Raw genomic sequence first — 17,208 nt, forward strand, 5'->3', positions numbered from 1 at the left:
AATTTTCCCACCTCTGTATCAGATTGCCAGCATGATGGGACAGTGAGTAGAATGAACGAATGTCTCATCTACTGTCGGATTTTTTATTATGGACACTCGAGTTTAGGCTTTAATTACAAACGAACCAATAGGCCTATGAAAATTCGAGTTATACCAATATTTTCCTTGTTTAATTCTACATTAGCGTATATAAGACGCATTGTTTTCGACGTTCATTCAATATTTTTTATTTGTGGTTGTAATAAATATTGTCCGGGTTTTTGGCTTCTTCGCTACGAAGCTCTCACTTAGGAGTATATACAAGTAAAACGACTCGTCTGATTGTAATGAAATTTTTATATGTTATAACCACATGTATTTGTAGTGTAATACTCAAGGTAAAATTGTTTTCAATAACCCCGAAAAAAATTCTTATCATTTTTCTAAAGCAACTCTTTCTCACCCCAGGATAAACGTACAGCAGCAAACTTGGGCTTGTTTTGAAGCACTCGGTCATGGTTATCAGAAACCACAACAACTGTAACCGTACAGAGTGGTACCGAATTTATGATGAGTAATATTGAAGGGAGGTTTTGTCCACGGCGGACCATGCGATTAACAGCAGGCCGGGTGGTGAAATTGGGCGCAGTGTTGCCGCGTTCAGTAGTAATCACGCGCGCAACGAGCACAGTACACTCGCCCCGGGCAGTTGTAAAACGGAATGCCCGTGACCTTGATTTGTCCGGAAGCTATCTTCAGTTTTCCTATGTTCTGCATGTTGACCACGTCACTTCAAGATGCCTCCGCGACCGCCGTTATCAGAGGGTGAACTTGCAATGACTTTTTGTTTTTGTTCTTGTTATTTGCTTTAAGTCGCACCGACATAGATAGGTCTTATGACGACGATGGGAGAGGAAAGGCCGAGGAATGGGAAGGAAGCGACCGTGGCCTTAATTGAGGTACAGCCCCAGCATTTGCCTGGTGTGAAATTGGGAAACCACGGAAAACCATCTTCAGGGCTGCCCTCAGTGGGGCTCGAACCCACTATCTCCCGGATGCGAGCTCACAGCTGCGCGTTCGTAACCGCATGACCAACTCGCCCGGTTTGCAATGATTGAGTGCTATTTCTTCTTTCAATGTGAGGGGGAAAAGTGGGGGACAAGAGGTTCCCTGTGTACCAGAAGGTGGCAGATTGTCTTGGATTATCGCTGTCGTCAGTGAAGGGAGTAGGAGCCGCTTCAAAGGAGAATGATGGAAATACGTCATCCAGGTCGTAACTTTACACATCGGAAGTGAAGAACAATTTCTTGACGGTGCAGAACTTTGTTTTAATGGCAAGAAAAGTAGTAGTGGTGATTACCAGAATGAGATGAACTCTACTCATTATGAAGAATGGTTCATGAAAGTCCTGAGTTTATTGCCTCAAAGTTCGGCTGTCGTTATAGATCAACCTCCATATCATACGAGGGTCGATCCTTCACCTAATAACCCGAACATGTCATGGCTGAAACGTGAAATTATACATTGGATAACGTCAAAGAATATTTCACTACCACCTGGAGTTGACGATTATAACAAATTAACTAAATCAGAGCTGATTGTCCTTGCCAGGCCTTAGTTTCAAACGCCGGTACAGAAGCTGGAACAACGAAAAAAACGACTTCGACCACGTGTGCAGATTATTTGGTTACCAGTGGCCCATTGCGAGCTTAATCCAATCAGCTCATTGGGGCTTACGTAAAAGGGAAAATAGCAAAAACAAATATGGCTAACACATTAGAAAATGATAGAGGTATGGAAGCAATTTACGCTTTATGCCGAGAAGCCTTACGTACCGTGACCCCTGAACTCTGGAAACAATGTATTAAACACGCGAAGAAAACTGAAGACCACTACTGGGAAAAAGATGAACTGTCTGCAAATGTCCCTTATTTCGAGTCAGTCATAATCAACATGAATGACAGCTGCACCAATTCTTCGTAACACAGTGATTTTTCAGACGAAGAAAATTGATAGAATTAAATACCGTAAATATATGTAAATAATAATACAAATAACTCTTGTAAAAATTGTACCGTGTGATATTTCTATTTATTTTTTTGCTAGGGGCTTTACGTCGCACCGACACAGATAGGTTTTATGGCGACGATGGGATAGGAAAGGCCTAGGAGTTGGAAGGAAGCGGCCGTGGCCTTAATTAAGGTACAGCCCCAGCATCTGCCTGGTGTGAAAATGGGAAACCACGGAAAACCATCTTCAGGGCTGCCGATAGTGGGATTCGAACCTACTATCTCCCGGATGCAAGCTCACAGCCGCGCGCCTCTACGCGCACGGCCAACTTACCCGGTTAATTCTAAATTAGGAAGTTAATCATGTTTAACCTGCCGTTGAAGGTCCAAAGCCCTTATGAGAAAAGGTGATGGGAAGTGGAATTTATAAGAGGAAATAAAATTAAAGGTTGAAAGTAAACGAAAAGCTGTGTTCATGGCGCGCGTGATTACTACTGAACGCGGCAACACTGGGCCCAATTTCACCACCCAGCCTGCTGTTAATCGCATGGTCCGGCGTGGACAAAACCTCCCTTCAATATTACTCTTCATCAATTTGGTACCACTCTGTACAGTTACAGTTGTTGTAGTTTCTGATAACCATGACCGAGTGCTTCAAAACAAGCCCAAGTTTGCTGCTGTACGTTTATCCTGGGCTGAGAAGGAGTTGCTTTAGAAAAATGATACGAACGTTTTTCGGGGTAGTTGAAAACAATTTTAACTTGAGTATTACACTACAAATACATGTGGTTATAACATATTAAAAATTTCATTACAATCAGACGAGTCGTTTTCCTTGTATATATTCCTAAGTGAATTCTTCGTAGAGAAGAGGCCAAAAACCCGGGCAATATTTATTACAACCACAAATAAAAAATATTTAATGAACGTCGAAAACAATGCGTCTTATATACGCTAATGTAGAATTAAACAACGAAAATATTGGTATAACTCGAATTTCCATAGGTCTATTGGTTCGTTTGTAATTAAAGCCTAAACTCAGGAGTCCATAATAAAAAATCCGACAGTAAATACACTATTTTCTGACCATTCTCTCTGTACTGACGAATTTGTCTCAGGTACCTTCCCCTCCATGCCACGATGTCAGGTTTCTCTATCAACAACGTTCGAGAACTGCAGCACCTAGTCCACCGGAACCCCATCTCCTTCAATAACCGTCGAAGATACTCTCTGCTACAGTCAAGTATCTTTTCCGATTTTAACACACGCTTCAATTTGTCCAGTGTAGGTGCAGTTTTTTTCACCACGTAAAATTCACTTATTTTCCGACGAATCACACCTTTTGTGAAGTCGTCTGTTTCGATCCTTTTCTTGTGGACTGTTTTCTTGCCATCAGGTGTAGAAAAATGCAAACAACCCTTGGCCATAGACTTCTTCCCTTCCGCTAAAATACGTTTCGCGACGTAAAGCAACTAGCAAAAAAAAAAAAAATACGTTTCACCAGTGACTTTGAAACCCCTGTTGCTTCACTTGTTGAAGTCACTACATTATAATTCAGTTTATGAACTGTTTTCTGTTCTCGTAGGTGAGCAGCTACGTTATATACTATTTCTCTGGCTTTTCCCCTTACAGGCCGTCCAGATTTGCTACCAGACTTCGAAGTAGCCATAACTACTGTACACTCAAATGACACTCTCACTAGAATAACATAGTACACAACACTATATAGCTGAAAGACTGGGCTGCCATCAATTATTCCGCTGCTGAGCGGCTTTAGATGTGTGTGTTGGCATACCAGTTGTGCAACTGCCGATACTTCTAATTCCGTTTTTTATACAGTCCAGAATTTAGTTTATTCACCTGGTTAATGTGCTCCGTAATGAGTAATGACACTTGAAGGTCGCTAGGTAACACTTTTCAACACTATATACATAAAAACATTTACCAATGGCAAGATTTGAAAACAATGTTTGAAAATCACCAAAAATAAGCTAAAATCAGGAGAAATAATAGAATAATCAGGAGGCGAGAAAAACTGCCGAAAATCTGGAGTCTCCCACCTAAATCGGGAAAGTTGGCGGGTATGTTTAAGCTATTGCATCAGTCAGCTCACTTACTGTGCACGTACACCAGTGATCTTGTGCTTCGATTATTGAAGTCCTGTTTGTGGGTTACTATAGTCACGTCCTAGTTCGTGAACCATGGGCAACGGCTGAGTGCCCTAGTAAGTGATCCTGAGAGTCGGGATACCAGCTGCTATGGAATGGGAGTGGGCATCTCAGACATATTCTGAGTCGTGGCCCTCCTTGTGCTCAGGCGGCTAGGACTACACAATTCACCGGTGGTCCATAATCCGTTAGAGAGATCCTCACTTGGACTATGTGCAAGTAGGGCAGCATCCTGCTTCATGAATTTACCGAGCTCAGAACACTTTAAGCAAGCCTCGGACCTATGGGAGTAATGGAGTCCCACTCCCATTTGACAGGCGAGGGACTCCTTGGAAACAACTTGGCGAACGAAATGGAATTCGATGGGGAGCTATCAATATTAATGGAGCTTATGGAAGAAAGAAGGTAGAACTGGCCGAGTCAGCAAAGAGGATGCATCTGGATGTGCTAGGAGTAAGTGATATTCGGGTAAGGGGAGATAAGGAGGAAGAGATAGGAGATTATAAAGTGTACTTGACGGGTGTTAGAAAGGGAACGGCAGAGTCTGGGGTAGGGCTCTTTATCAGGAATACCATTGCACTCAACATAGTTTCTGTTAGGCACGTAAATGAGCGAATGATGTGGGTAGATTTGTCAGTGGGAGGAATTAAGACAAGAATTGTGTCCGTGTATTCACCATGTGAGGGTGCAGATGAGGATGAAGTTGACAAGTTTTATGAAGCATTGAGTGACATCGTGGTCAGGGTCAATAGCAAGGATAGAATAGTGCTAATGGGTGATTTCAATGCGAGAGTTGGGAATAGAACTGAAGGATACGAAAGGGTGATTGGTAAATGTGGGGAAGATATGGAAGCTAATGGGAATGGGCAGCGTTTGCTGGACTTTTGTGCTAGTATAGGGTTTAGCTGTTACGAATACATTCTTCAAGCATAAGGCTATTCACCGCTACACATGGGAAGCTAGGGGTACCAGATCCAAAATAGACTATATCTTAACAGACTTTGAATTCAGGAAATCTGTTAGGAATGTACGAGTTTTCCGGGGATTTTTCGATGATACAGACCACTATCTGATCTGTAGTGAACCAAGTATCTCTAGGCCTAGGGTAGAGAAAGTGAAATCTGTCTGCAAACTAATAAGGGTAGAAAGTCTCCAAGATGAGGAAATTAGACAGAAGTACATGGATATGACTAGTGAGAAGTTTCAAACAGTAGACAGAAAGCAGGTTCAGGATATAGAAAGTGAATGGGTGGCATACAGGTATGCTGTAATAGAAACAGCAAGGGAATGCCTAGGAACAACTGTGTGTAAAGATGAGAAAAGGCGAACATCTTGGTGGAATGATGAAGTGAGAGCAGCCTGTAAACGTTAAAGGAAGGCTTATCAGAAATGGCTCCAAACAAGGGCCAAGGCAGACAGGGATTGTGGTACGTAGATGAAAGAAACAGAGCGAAACAAATAGTTGTTGAATCCAAAAAGAAGTCATGGGAAGATTTTGGTAATAACCCGGAAAGGCTAGGTCAAGCAGCAGGGAAACCTTTCTGGACAGTAATAATCTTAGGAAGGGAGGGGAAAAAGGAAATGAACAGTGTTTTGAGTAATTCAGGTGAACTCATAATAGATCCCAGAGAATCACTGGAGAGGTGGAGGGAATATTTTGAACATCATCTCAATGTAAAAGGAAATCATCATGGTGGTGATGCAAACAGCCAAGCTCGTGGGGAGGAGGAAAACGATGTTGGTGAAATCATGCTTGAGGAAGTGGAAAGAATAGTAAATAAACTCCATTGTCATAAGGCAGCAGGAATAGATGAAATTAGACCTGAAATGGTGAAGTATAGTGGGAAGGCAGGGATGAAATGGCTTCATAGAGTAGTAAAATTAGCGTGGAGTGTTGGTAAGGTACCTTCAGATTGGACAAAAGCAGTAATTGCACCTATCTATAAGCAAGGGAACAGGAACGATTGCAACAACTATCGAGGTATCTCATTGATTAGTATACCAGGCAAAGTATTCACTGGCATCTTGGAAGGGAGGGTGCGATCAGTCGTTGAGAGGAAGTTGGATGAAAACCAGTGTGGTTTCAGACCACAGAGAGGCTGTCAGGATCAGATTTTCAGTATGCGCCAGGTAATTGAAAAATGCTACGAGAGGAATAGGCAGTTGTGTTTATGTTTCGTAGATCTAGAGAAAGCATATGACAGGGTACCGAGGGAATGTTCACCATACTGGGGGACTATGGAATTAAAGGTAGATTATTAAAATCAATCAAAGGCATTTATGTTGACAATTGGGCTTCAGTGAGAATTGATGGTAGAATGAGTTCTTGGTTCAGGGTACTTACAGGAGTTAGACAAGGCTGTAATCGTTCACCTTTGCTGTTTGTAGTTTACATGGATCATCTGCTGAAAGGTATAAAATGGCTGGGAGGGATTCAGTTAGGTGGAAATGTAGTAAGCAGTTTGGCCTATGCTGACGACTTGGTCTTAATGGCAGACTGTGCTGAAAGCCTGCAGTCCAATATCTTGGAACTTGAAAATAGGTGCAATGAGTATGGTATGAAAATTAGCCTCTCGAAGACTAAATTGATATCAGTAGGTAAGAAATTCAACAGAATCGAATGTCAGATTGGTGATACAAAGCTAGAACAGGTCGGTAATTTCAAGTATTTAGGTTGTGTGTTCTCCCAGGATGGTAATATAGTAAGAGAGATTGAATCAAGGTGTAGTAAAGCAAATGCAGTGAGCTGGCAGTTGCGATCAGCAGTATTCTGTAAGAAGGAAGTCAGCTCCCAGACGAAACTATCTTTACATCGGTCCGTTTTCAGACCAACTTTGCTTTACGGGAGAAAAAGCTGGGTGGACTCAGGATATCTTATAAGTTAGAAGTAACAGACATGAAAGTAGCGAGAATGATTGCTGGTACAAACAGGTGGGAACAATGGCAGGAGGGTACTCAGATTGAGGAGATAAATGCTAATTTAGGAATGAACTCTATGGATGAAGCTGTACGCATAAACCGGCTTCGGTGGTGGGGGTCATGTGAGGCGAATGGAGGAGGATAGGTTACCTAGGAGAATAATGGACTCTGTTATGGAGGGTAAGGGAAGTAGAGGGAGGCCAAGACGACGATGGTTAGACCCGGTTTCTAACGATTTAAAGATAAGAGGTATAGAACTAAATGAGGCCACAACACTAGTTGCAAATCGAGGATTGTGGCAACGTTTAGTAAATTCTCAGAGGCTTGCAGACTGAACGCTGAAAGGCATAACAGTCTATAATGATTATGTATGTGTAATGATGCGACATACGAACTTTTATTTACACCTCCCGGTATAGACTCCCCCAAACTACAATGTCATCAGCAAAGAGTATAGACTTTACTTTCTCGCCCATCATCTTCTCCTTGATGTTATGTATAATTCTATTCATGATAATGAAGAGTAAGGGAGACAATACACTTCCCTGTCTTAAGCCTGTCTGAACTCTGAACCATTCACTTTGACCCACTTTGATCCTAACGCAGCCTTTGCAATTTTGATACAATGCTATTACCATCTGCATTGTTTCATTCCCAATCTGTGCCACTGTCAATATTCTCCATACCAAATTCCTTGGGACACTGTCATATGCCTTTTCAATATCTAGAAACGTTACTACCATGTCCTTTCCATATTCCCAATACCTTTCCATCATTTGACGCAATGAAATATTGGGTAAAAAGTGCACCTGACTCTCCTGAATCAATACTGGTGTGAAGCCTATTTTCTCTCTACTCTGTCTATCCAAGATTTTTTCAAGGATCTTAGCTGTATGAGGTATCAGTGTCACTCCCCTGTAATTTTCACATTTCACCTTTCTTGAAAATTGGTATTATGACCCCCTTCATCCACTCTTCTGGAACAGTCTTTTCTCTCCATATCACTCTGAAGAGTCTATACGACCACTGTAGACCAACCGCTCCTGATGCTATTATCATTTCTATAGTGACCTCATCAATTCCAACTGCCTTGCCTCGTTTCATTCTTTTAGTGGCCCACTCAATCTTTGCCATGGACACCTCGTTTTCCTTATCTTCCATCTGCACTAAATCTGGTTCTTCGATTTCTCCTTGTACCGAGGTACTTTGCACGTTGTAAAGCTGTTCAATATATTTTCCCCACCTCTGCAATATATTCTGCTTCTGTGTCATCACTTCCTCCTGTTAATTTTTAATGAAGTTAGCACCTTCTCCTGGGTTTTTCTTCTTTTTAATCCACTGGAATAAGATCTTTTTGTTTCTGGTTGTATCTTCTTGCAGAGATTCAGTGAATTCTTACCAGCATTTCTTTTTCTCTTCTTGAACTACCTTGGAGCACTCCTCCTTGCAGTGCATGTATTCTGTTTTGCATTCTGTTTTTCTGTTTCTCAGCCATCTTTTCCAAGCTTGTTTCTTCCTTTTAACTACATCTTTTACCCTGTCATTCCACCAGGGCGTTTCTTGATCTTTCTTCCTGCCCGATACTCTTCCACAGGTCTTTTCTGCAGACTCTACCATGACTGTTTTAAAGTATGCCCATTCTTCTTCGACCCTTCTGATTTCTTCCTTAGGTAGCCTATACTTGTTTTAATGAGTGTCTGGAACTCTTCATTTATTTCCTTCTGCAATTTCCACGCCCTTAGCTTTCTCTGCCTAATCTCAAGTCATCTTTTTTATCATTGCTATCTTTAACTTAGCTATCACAACTCTGTGACCTCCTTCGAAAGATTCACTCGGGAGGGCTGTTACGTCTACCAATATTTTCCTGTTACCTTTCTCGACCAAAATGTAATATATCAGAGTTTTGATTTTGTTATCCCAACTATATCTTCTGACTGTTTTTCTTTTGAAACCATGTTTTACCAATGATATGCTAATTTCTTCTACAAAAGTCTACCAAAATATCTCCAGCCTTGTTTCTCTTCCCATATCCAAATGGACCTATAATTCGTCTCCTTTTCTTTCCTGACCTACTTGGGCATTCATGTCTCCTATGATCACAACTTGTTTGTCCTGTATATGGCCTTCCAGACATTCAAGGTATTCATCTAGATCCCCATCTGTATTTTGTTTGTGGAGCATACCCTTGAATTATATCTGTAACACAAGTTTCAAGTCTCAATCTGACCTTAATCAACCTGTCATATATGTTTTTCACCAATTCTAGGTATTCCTTTAGGTTTTTTCTAATTATGAGACCTACACCACTGAATCTACCAGAAATTATTGCACAATATATATTAAAGATGGGAAGTGTTCCTTTTTATTAGTACAAAAATGAGTACACACTAGCTGGCCTACTCACAGGTCAAAACCAAGGTTTATCCACAGTATGAAATCGCTTGAACAAACAACTATCATTCTAAAGCAGCATTTGCCAGAGATTAAGTGAGGCCTATAAGAGAGCCAACCAAGTTCTGCAGCACCCTGGCGATTATTGGAACATTAACCAGTTGAAAGAGACCAGGAAATACGTTCCGAACCCCCACACAGTATGCGGACAACAATGAACAGTGAAACCTCATTAACAGGTTTTCTCGCTTACCATGTCGCAAAATTTGAAATCCAATTCCCACTGTGTAAATCTATCAAATTACCTCACTTATCGAGTCATAAATTTTTTTTATTACCACTTAGAATGATCAAATTCTTCCAAGCCCTGAAAATTTTCTTTGTCATCCCTTGTGAAAAGAACACTATTTCCAACACAGATAAGAGCTATTGCCACAGGAGGCTGGTCTGGAAAAGCTGTGCGATTAACAGGAAACAGCCTTGAATTCCTGAACTGCACAAGGCAAGCTGCACCTTCAGGGAGCAAGCTGTTGGCCGCAAGAATGCTCAGTTTTGTTTGCTGGTTAGCAGCGAGATTGCTGAATAACCCAGTGAGCCTGTTTTTATTTCTATTTCCCACTACATTTAGAAATTAGAAATGTTTCCCTTTTGAGTGGTACAGCGAAGGAGGGAGTATGTCATGTGATAGCCTACCTACAGATTAGGGACATAATAGTGTGCATATATTTCTTGTTATAGCCTAGTTATGAATACGGAAGGGCCTGAAATTGCTTACTAATGAGATAAAATTAAAATCCTTCATGATGTGGACTGGCATCTGCATCTTTAATAGCGTAGAGGTCGCTTGAATGTTCAAATCAGCACCTTCAAGTTTCAGCTTGATTGGTCAAAGTTTTGCAACTTCCAAAATGGCAGTCCAAGTCATTCTTTTGCACATAGCCAAGCGTAAACTCCGAATAAATTCATGGTCGAGGAGCGTTACCAGAAAACATTTACTAACTCACATTTCTGAAATATAATGCTTCAACTAGCATAAAGTTTGTTTTTAAAACAGTGTTATCTGCAATAATATGTTGAATAAACAATTGTTCTTTTATAAGCTCTGTGGAAAAGGGATTTTGTAAATTCTCCTCCAGAGTCTTTCACACATTTCAAACACACCCATACCTGCCAAATTGCAAAAAGAGAAATTCGGAAGATCCTACAGCGGAAAATTTTGAACAACATGCACATGCGTCGCAAAGTCTTGAGACATAATGGAAAAGGACGGCAAGGGGGTAGATTATAAACAATACTAATACAAGTCAAATATATGTTATGATCACCCCTGAAATTAAATACACAAAGTTACATCTTGATGAGTGCTCATCTGTTTCCAATGAATACTGGGAACACTTTCAGTTATCATATAAAACAAGGAAATTAAGCAGCCTGCTACTTTTCATGGATTTCTATTCTTCAAAATCACAGCCTGCTACTTGTTTGGGAACATCTCAGTGAATGAAGTAACAGCTGAGGTCGAACAGGTGACAATAGCCCGGTGATAATCGATAATGTGACTATCGATACATTTACCGGTCGAATTTCAAACACTGCATCTCGTATTACCAGCTACTATCGAAAGTCAAACAAAGCCGATTTGACCGCAGAAAGCGAAACCAAGCACGGATAGTCAAAATCCATACAATAGCGTTGTTCATCCGTACAACCGTTAAACACACTCAAAATCCGTACATTTTATGGAAAAACCGGAATACTTGGCAGATATGACACACTATTTATTAAAAAAATACAGTGAAACCTCGATTCTCCATTTTTGGAGGGACCCCGGAGAAAAACATACCACACGGGAAAATGGAAAATCCGGGAGCGAATAAACCATCGATTCGGCTAAACATCACAAAAATTAAATATGTATACATATCTTACAAACACCCCTAAACCAAACCAAACTACATCCCCAATGGGCCTTCCGCCTACCATGCGACTGCTGCTCGGTCCAAAGGCCTGCAGATTACGAGGTGACACATGGTAAGTATGAAGAATCCTCTCGGCCGTTGTTCCTGGCTCTCTAGACCGGGGTCGCCATCTTACCATTAAATAGCGCCTCAATTAAAGGTAATCGTAGAATGAGTGAACCTGGAACCAGCCTTCATCCAGGTAAAAATGCCTGACCTGGCCGGGAACCGAAGCTGGGCCCTCTGGGTGAGAGGCAGGCAAGTTAGAGCACAGGGCCGGCTTCAAGTACTAATTACCGGTGCGCGACTTAAAAATCTCGGAACTTTACATTCAGCTTTACCGGGGAAACTTATTCAGTTTCCTCTGAAAACTTATTTCAGTTCAGCAACTTTGATTAGCCAAACTCTTTGAAAAATCTAAAATACCCGTAACGCCAAGCCAAACAACAATCGACCACAAGTAGTTTTTAATTCTCTAATCTAATAAAATAAAGCATATTAGACACAAAAGCTAACATGATGGCGAAATCCCTTTCTTCAAATCCTCCATTGTAATTTGGTCACCGGTATACTGTTCGTATAATCAGTTTATGGAAATCTTGTACCTGTAAATTAGGCCTACATCGACTTAAGGTTTTGCTGAATTCGAGAATATGGTTTCGAATGCATTCTATTCAATTCTGCCCATCACTAATCACAATTAAATTGGAAAGAGAAAAAATATCACTAACACTTCCAAAATTACGGTTATTCACGACGAACTCTGTTGGAAAGCGTGCTCGCTGTACAAGTCGGAACGAGTGCAAAATAATAAAGTTTTTAAATGTAACCTGCGCAAATAAAAGGACTGCAGTTTTTATAACATTTTAACTAAAAAACATGAAATTCTGTCATATTATGACCAAAACAGCAAAAGGCAATTCCAAAACCTCCCATGACTATGTATGTAAGGTGCAACATCTGTTCTGGTCTCTCTAACATGCGATATTATTAAAATTTACACGCTCGGGTAGAATGTTGTCGAGAGGCGATCAGGGCTGCCAACTTCTGTACTTAGGAACTAAGGAGTGGTACTTATTGTTATTGTTACTGGTGGTGATTATTGTTTCGGATTCTTCTGTGGACAAGACAAATGGTCTGGACGGTTAGGATTCTTGCCGTGGGCAAGACCATTGATCTGGACAGTTAGGATTCGTGCCGTGTCCAAGAACATTGGTCTGGACGGTTAGAAGCCGCGATGCAGCCTTAGGCACCTAGTTTCGTGAGGAAACACGACTGGTCTGGATGGAAGACTTTTTTTTTGCTAGGGGCTTTATGTCGCACCAACACAGATAGGTCTTATGGCAACGATGGGATAGGAAAGGCCTAGGAGTTGGAAGGAAGCGGCTGTGGCCTTAATTAACGTACAGCCCCAGCATTTGCCTGGTGTGAAAATGGGAAACCATGGAAAACCATCTTCAGGGCTGCCGACCGTGGGATTCGAACGCCCTATCTCCCGGATGCAAGCTCACAGTCGAGCGCCTCTACGCGCACGGCCAACTCGCCCAGTGGATGGAAGACTATTGGTCTGGGCAGTTAGGATTCTTGCTGTGGACAAGACCATTGGTCTGGACAGTTAGGATTCTTGCTGTGTACAAGACCATTTTGGTCTGAATGGTTAGAAGCCGCGAAGCGGCCTTAGGCACCTAGTTTCGTGAGAAAACACGATTAATCTGAACGGAAGACGATTGGTCTGGACGGTTAGGATTCTTACCGTGGACAAGACGATTGGTCTGGACGGTTAGGATTCTTGCTGTGGACAAGACCATTGGTCTGGACAGTTAGAAGCCGCTAAGCAGCCTTAGGCACCTAGTTTTGTGAGGAAACACGATTGGTAAAATTCCTCAAAGCTGCTGCAGCCCTGTATCTGCCTCTACATTAACGTAAGTATTAAGTTAAATAACTGCTGTTGTGTATTTCACATTGCTTCCTTTACATGGTGTTTTTTCTCTGTGCTTTTATTGAGCTGGGGTTGGTAACACAATGTATCTATCAGCACTGATGGAAATGACAATGACGTCACATTCAGTTCACGTTAACCAATGAGAATGCGAGTAGTTACTCTAGCCATGGCCGATGGCTAGAGTCATGGCCGATGGCTGCTCCCCTTATTAGATTATAAAAGTAAATGTACTTCTGGGGGCGGGGGGGGAAAGGGTGGCGGGTTCCTAGACATCGCAATGAACACATCTCTCCTCTACAAGATATTCAAAGTAAGATTTGCATTATTTCAGCTTCCTTAAAATGTTATAAATTCTGGGCTGCAGAAAAAATTATACCGTACGAAAATTTGACAAAACTTGTTCCGTCAAGTAGAGTATCGAAATGCGCTGTCTCCTTCCAATTGTTGTGGACACACTACTTTATGATTGCGATTCTCTAAAAAATACCATCCGAATGCAATGCTAAGATGATCCCTTATGCAAGTTCACTGCCGATCGCTTTTCCAGTACAGCACTTCCCCAAATTACCGCAATAACGGGACGTTAACACCATGATCCGCAAGTATGCCGTAGCCATCCTTTCGTAAGATATAATTTCTTGAAAAATGCCTGATCGAGAATTTAGCTGAAATTTCTCGACGGTTCATCCGGGAAATAGTTTCTTCAAGGAACGGATAATGCGGGATTTTTACAACACGATTTAATTAGGATGCTCGTGGGACGTCATTTGAACGAATAATATGAGAAAACGTAGTTTCCGGGAACGTATAATCGAGGTTCTACTGTATTCCTTGCTTATGGTAGTGTATTGTGACGCAGTTAGTAATCTCGCCTCTCTAGGTTTAATTCAGGAAACTAAGCCATACTATATAAACTTCAGCCAAAGACAGTAGCTGTTGATAAGGGTGATGCAGAAAATGTTGCTCTATTTTTATTTGCTTATAAAAGCAAAAGCATTTCTAGGGATAAATTGGTGGATTACTAACACGAACAATGAAAACAGCACCCTCCTGCAAAACATACATGGTACTATCTAAACGTTCCATCTTTCCAAATTTCTTCATCGATGCTTATAGTACAGTTTTGCCCTAATGTACCTAGTCCCTACTTAAATTGCCTTTTTGTTGCACAGGTGATTACACATGCAATATGAATTTCGCTTATATTCCTGCTCTATCGGCAAAGCTCTAAAGGCTACTCCGCAATGTTTGTAACACCAGGCTACACTATGTAGCACGCGCGAAGTTACCGTCCTTGTTTAATACTTAGGTTTCCACTAGTAGCGCTGAGGTAACTAGAGGAGAGTAAAATAGCAATGCTGCCAACTGTTTCTTATTGGTTTGATATAGCTATACTTTTTTCCTTGCCGTGCAGACAGTATGCGGCGCGGCGATAGAAAAGAGAATCTCGAAAGGAGTGTGGCCCCAAAAGGAACCACCGTTCTCATGACAGATTGGCCTGGATATGCAAAAATATGTTAAAGCTAATAAATAACCTTTATTTCTCGTCGTAAGCCTCAAGATTAAAGGAGAAATTGAGAAAGTGTACGGTTACCGTCCGACGCCATGACACTTTCAAACTTCGTGGGCCCTGGCAAGCGTATTGAAGATATCTCTCTTCCACAATCATTTTTAGGTGAGAATAGCAGCATTTAAAGTAACATTTTATGTAATAATCCTTGCGGAGTAGCCTATGGAGTTCTACAGCAAAACTACACCTCTCCTCTTATCAATGACTATTTTGAAAGCATGTCCACCACCTAGCTTGCTTATCTTCAACTGCTCATGCTATAAATCTACAAAGTGCAAACAGTCATGCTACATTCAGCCGATAGATAGCACAGCCTGTGTGAATTGGGGCCAATTAACAGAATGAAAACCTCCAGCACTACATAATGCTCTCGATCATAACAGCAATACCAACAACGAACAACTAGGGTTCTGTCCCAGGAGTCAGTTGTTAAAGATCATACTTGTAGCGAAAACCCTAAAAATTCAAAAAATGAATTCAAGTGAACCCCAAAAATACTTGTCAATGATAAATATGCATAAGGAAATCAGCCTCACCTATCAGCTCCAGCACAGGACAACATCTTGTTGATTCGGATGACATGGAAGGGATGCAGCCGCATGCGAATATGAAACTGGTCCTTGCCACAATTCTTCACCATATACTGTCAACGAAAATGCATAATAAATTAACATATACTGTGAACAAGACTGCATAATTAAATTAAGTTTACTGTTCAACATATTAATGAATTTTCAAACTGAACATAATATACCTCACCTTGTTTGCACAAATTCTCCCTGCTTCTAGAGCCTCTGACGACAGCTGCTCGTATTCATCAGAGACCAAGTGTACACATAGTGGAAAATCATCCACCCGTGCCTTCTTTCGTCCCAAATCAAAGATCCGAATTTTCGGATCCGGGACACCACGACAAAATCGTGATTTTGGGTATGGCTTATTCTTACAATAACGGTAACTGAAAGTAAATTAAATGGGAAGTGTAAATGTGTTTGTCTCAAAATCACAGCTAAATGTAAGGTTATCACAGCTCCTCCTTTCGCATGGAATGAAGGTACCAATGTTGGAACTAAAACTGTACTAAACTACCTAATAATAAGTCAAGTAAAATTAATTCTATCAAGCACTACATGAAGGATCGACATGCCATCTTGCACAACGTTGCAAACGAGCACATGGCAGCATTCATCACTCTTTGTTATTAGCAAGTCCTACTGCAACTACTGTTACTGCTTTACATATTTCAACAATTCATACGTGAATTAAGTTTAATCTTAAGATATTCACCATCTCGCAGGTCTTCGACCCATTTTTCTTCTCAAATTTTAAGCCCACGACGTTTGCCACAAACTCCTGATACCTGTAGTCCAAGAAACAAAGAGACTTTATATTTATCCTAGAATATATATAATAGTCCGATTTCTGCCACATCATGATGACCAACATTGATAATTAATGCTTGCTTTACCGCTATCAGTAGTTGCGCAATGTTGAGTAAAATTAAACTGATACCGAATATTAGAGTACATGCTCATGACGATTAAAAATAAAATATATTTAACAAGAATTGTTGTTGACGTATGATCTGGTAACTCACGTGCACTGAAAATAAAGTAAGTGTATTTAAATAAAACATTTATTCCAGCCAATGGACAATTGTGTAAAGCAATAATACAATGGCACAATAGTATAATATTAAATTACACAAACTAATGCTCGTCTGAACAAAATTCCTTCCATGATTATCGTCGAAACCAACAGTACAAAGCATGATATCGACCACAAGGGTTTCCACAGCGATCGAACACACAGTACGGACCAGGCTGATGAAACCGCTTCATAATACACAGTTTATAGTGAAAGCTATGTACGGCGAATCTAGAGTCTTAGGTCATTCATTCTTTATAGACCATTGCATCAGTAGCATAAAAGTCTCTCCATATGCTAATCTATTTTAATTTTAGTTCATTCAGTAATAGATCATATCCTCGTATGGACGGGATAGGCAGGCGTGAAATTAGAAACACACAGAATCTTCTTCAAGCAGTGGCGGCTCGTGGCTGTAAATTATGCTGAAGAGCTATAACCCGTTCGGTTTCGAGCGACAGATTTAGGAACTACGTGTTGTTTTTGGTTGTTTTGTACTCGTACAACGCACCTGCGACTGGCGGAGGGATCAGCACGTGACCAAAAATGCATACAGACCGGAGCGCTGTGTAACGTCTCAGCGCGGCAACCATGTAGCTGCCTTTGCTCTACAATGCAAAGTAGA

General features: G+C 41.0%; 1 protein-coding gene across 1 annotated transcript in view; it reads right to left on the bottom strand.

Moving 5' to 3' along the window:
- Positions 1-16,380, bottom strand: part of RpL10 (ribosomal protein L10) — a 43,100-nt gene extending 26,720 nt beyond the window's left edge. The window contains exons 1-3 of the mRNA XM_067157569.2: positions 16,224-16,380; positions 15,696-15,894; positions 15,473-15,579 (exon numbers count right to left, since the gene is read on the bottom strand). Of these exons, the coding sequence (XP_067013670.1) occupies positions 15,473-15,579; positions 15,696-15,894; positions 16,224-16,246 (329 nt within the window). The 5' untranslated portion in view covers positions 16,247-16,380. The remainder of the gene's footprint in view (positions 1-15,472; positions 15,580-15,695; positions 15,895-16,223) is intronic.
- Between the last annotated feature and the right edge of the window lie 828 nt (positions 16,381-17,208).

Source organism: Anabrus simplex, chromosome 13 (assembly GCF_040414725.1).
Source record: "Anabrus simplex isolate iqAnaSimp1 chromosome 13, ASM4041472v1, whole genome shotgun sequence".
Lineage (NCBI taxonomy): Eukaryota > Metazoa > Arthropoda > Insecta > Orthoptera > Tettigoniidae > Anabrus > Anabrus simplex.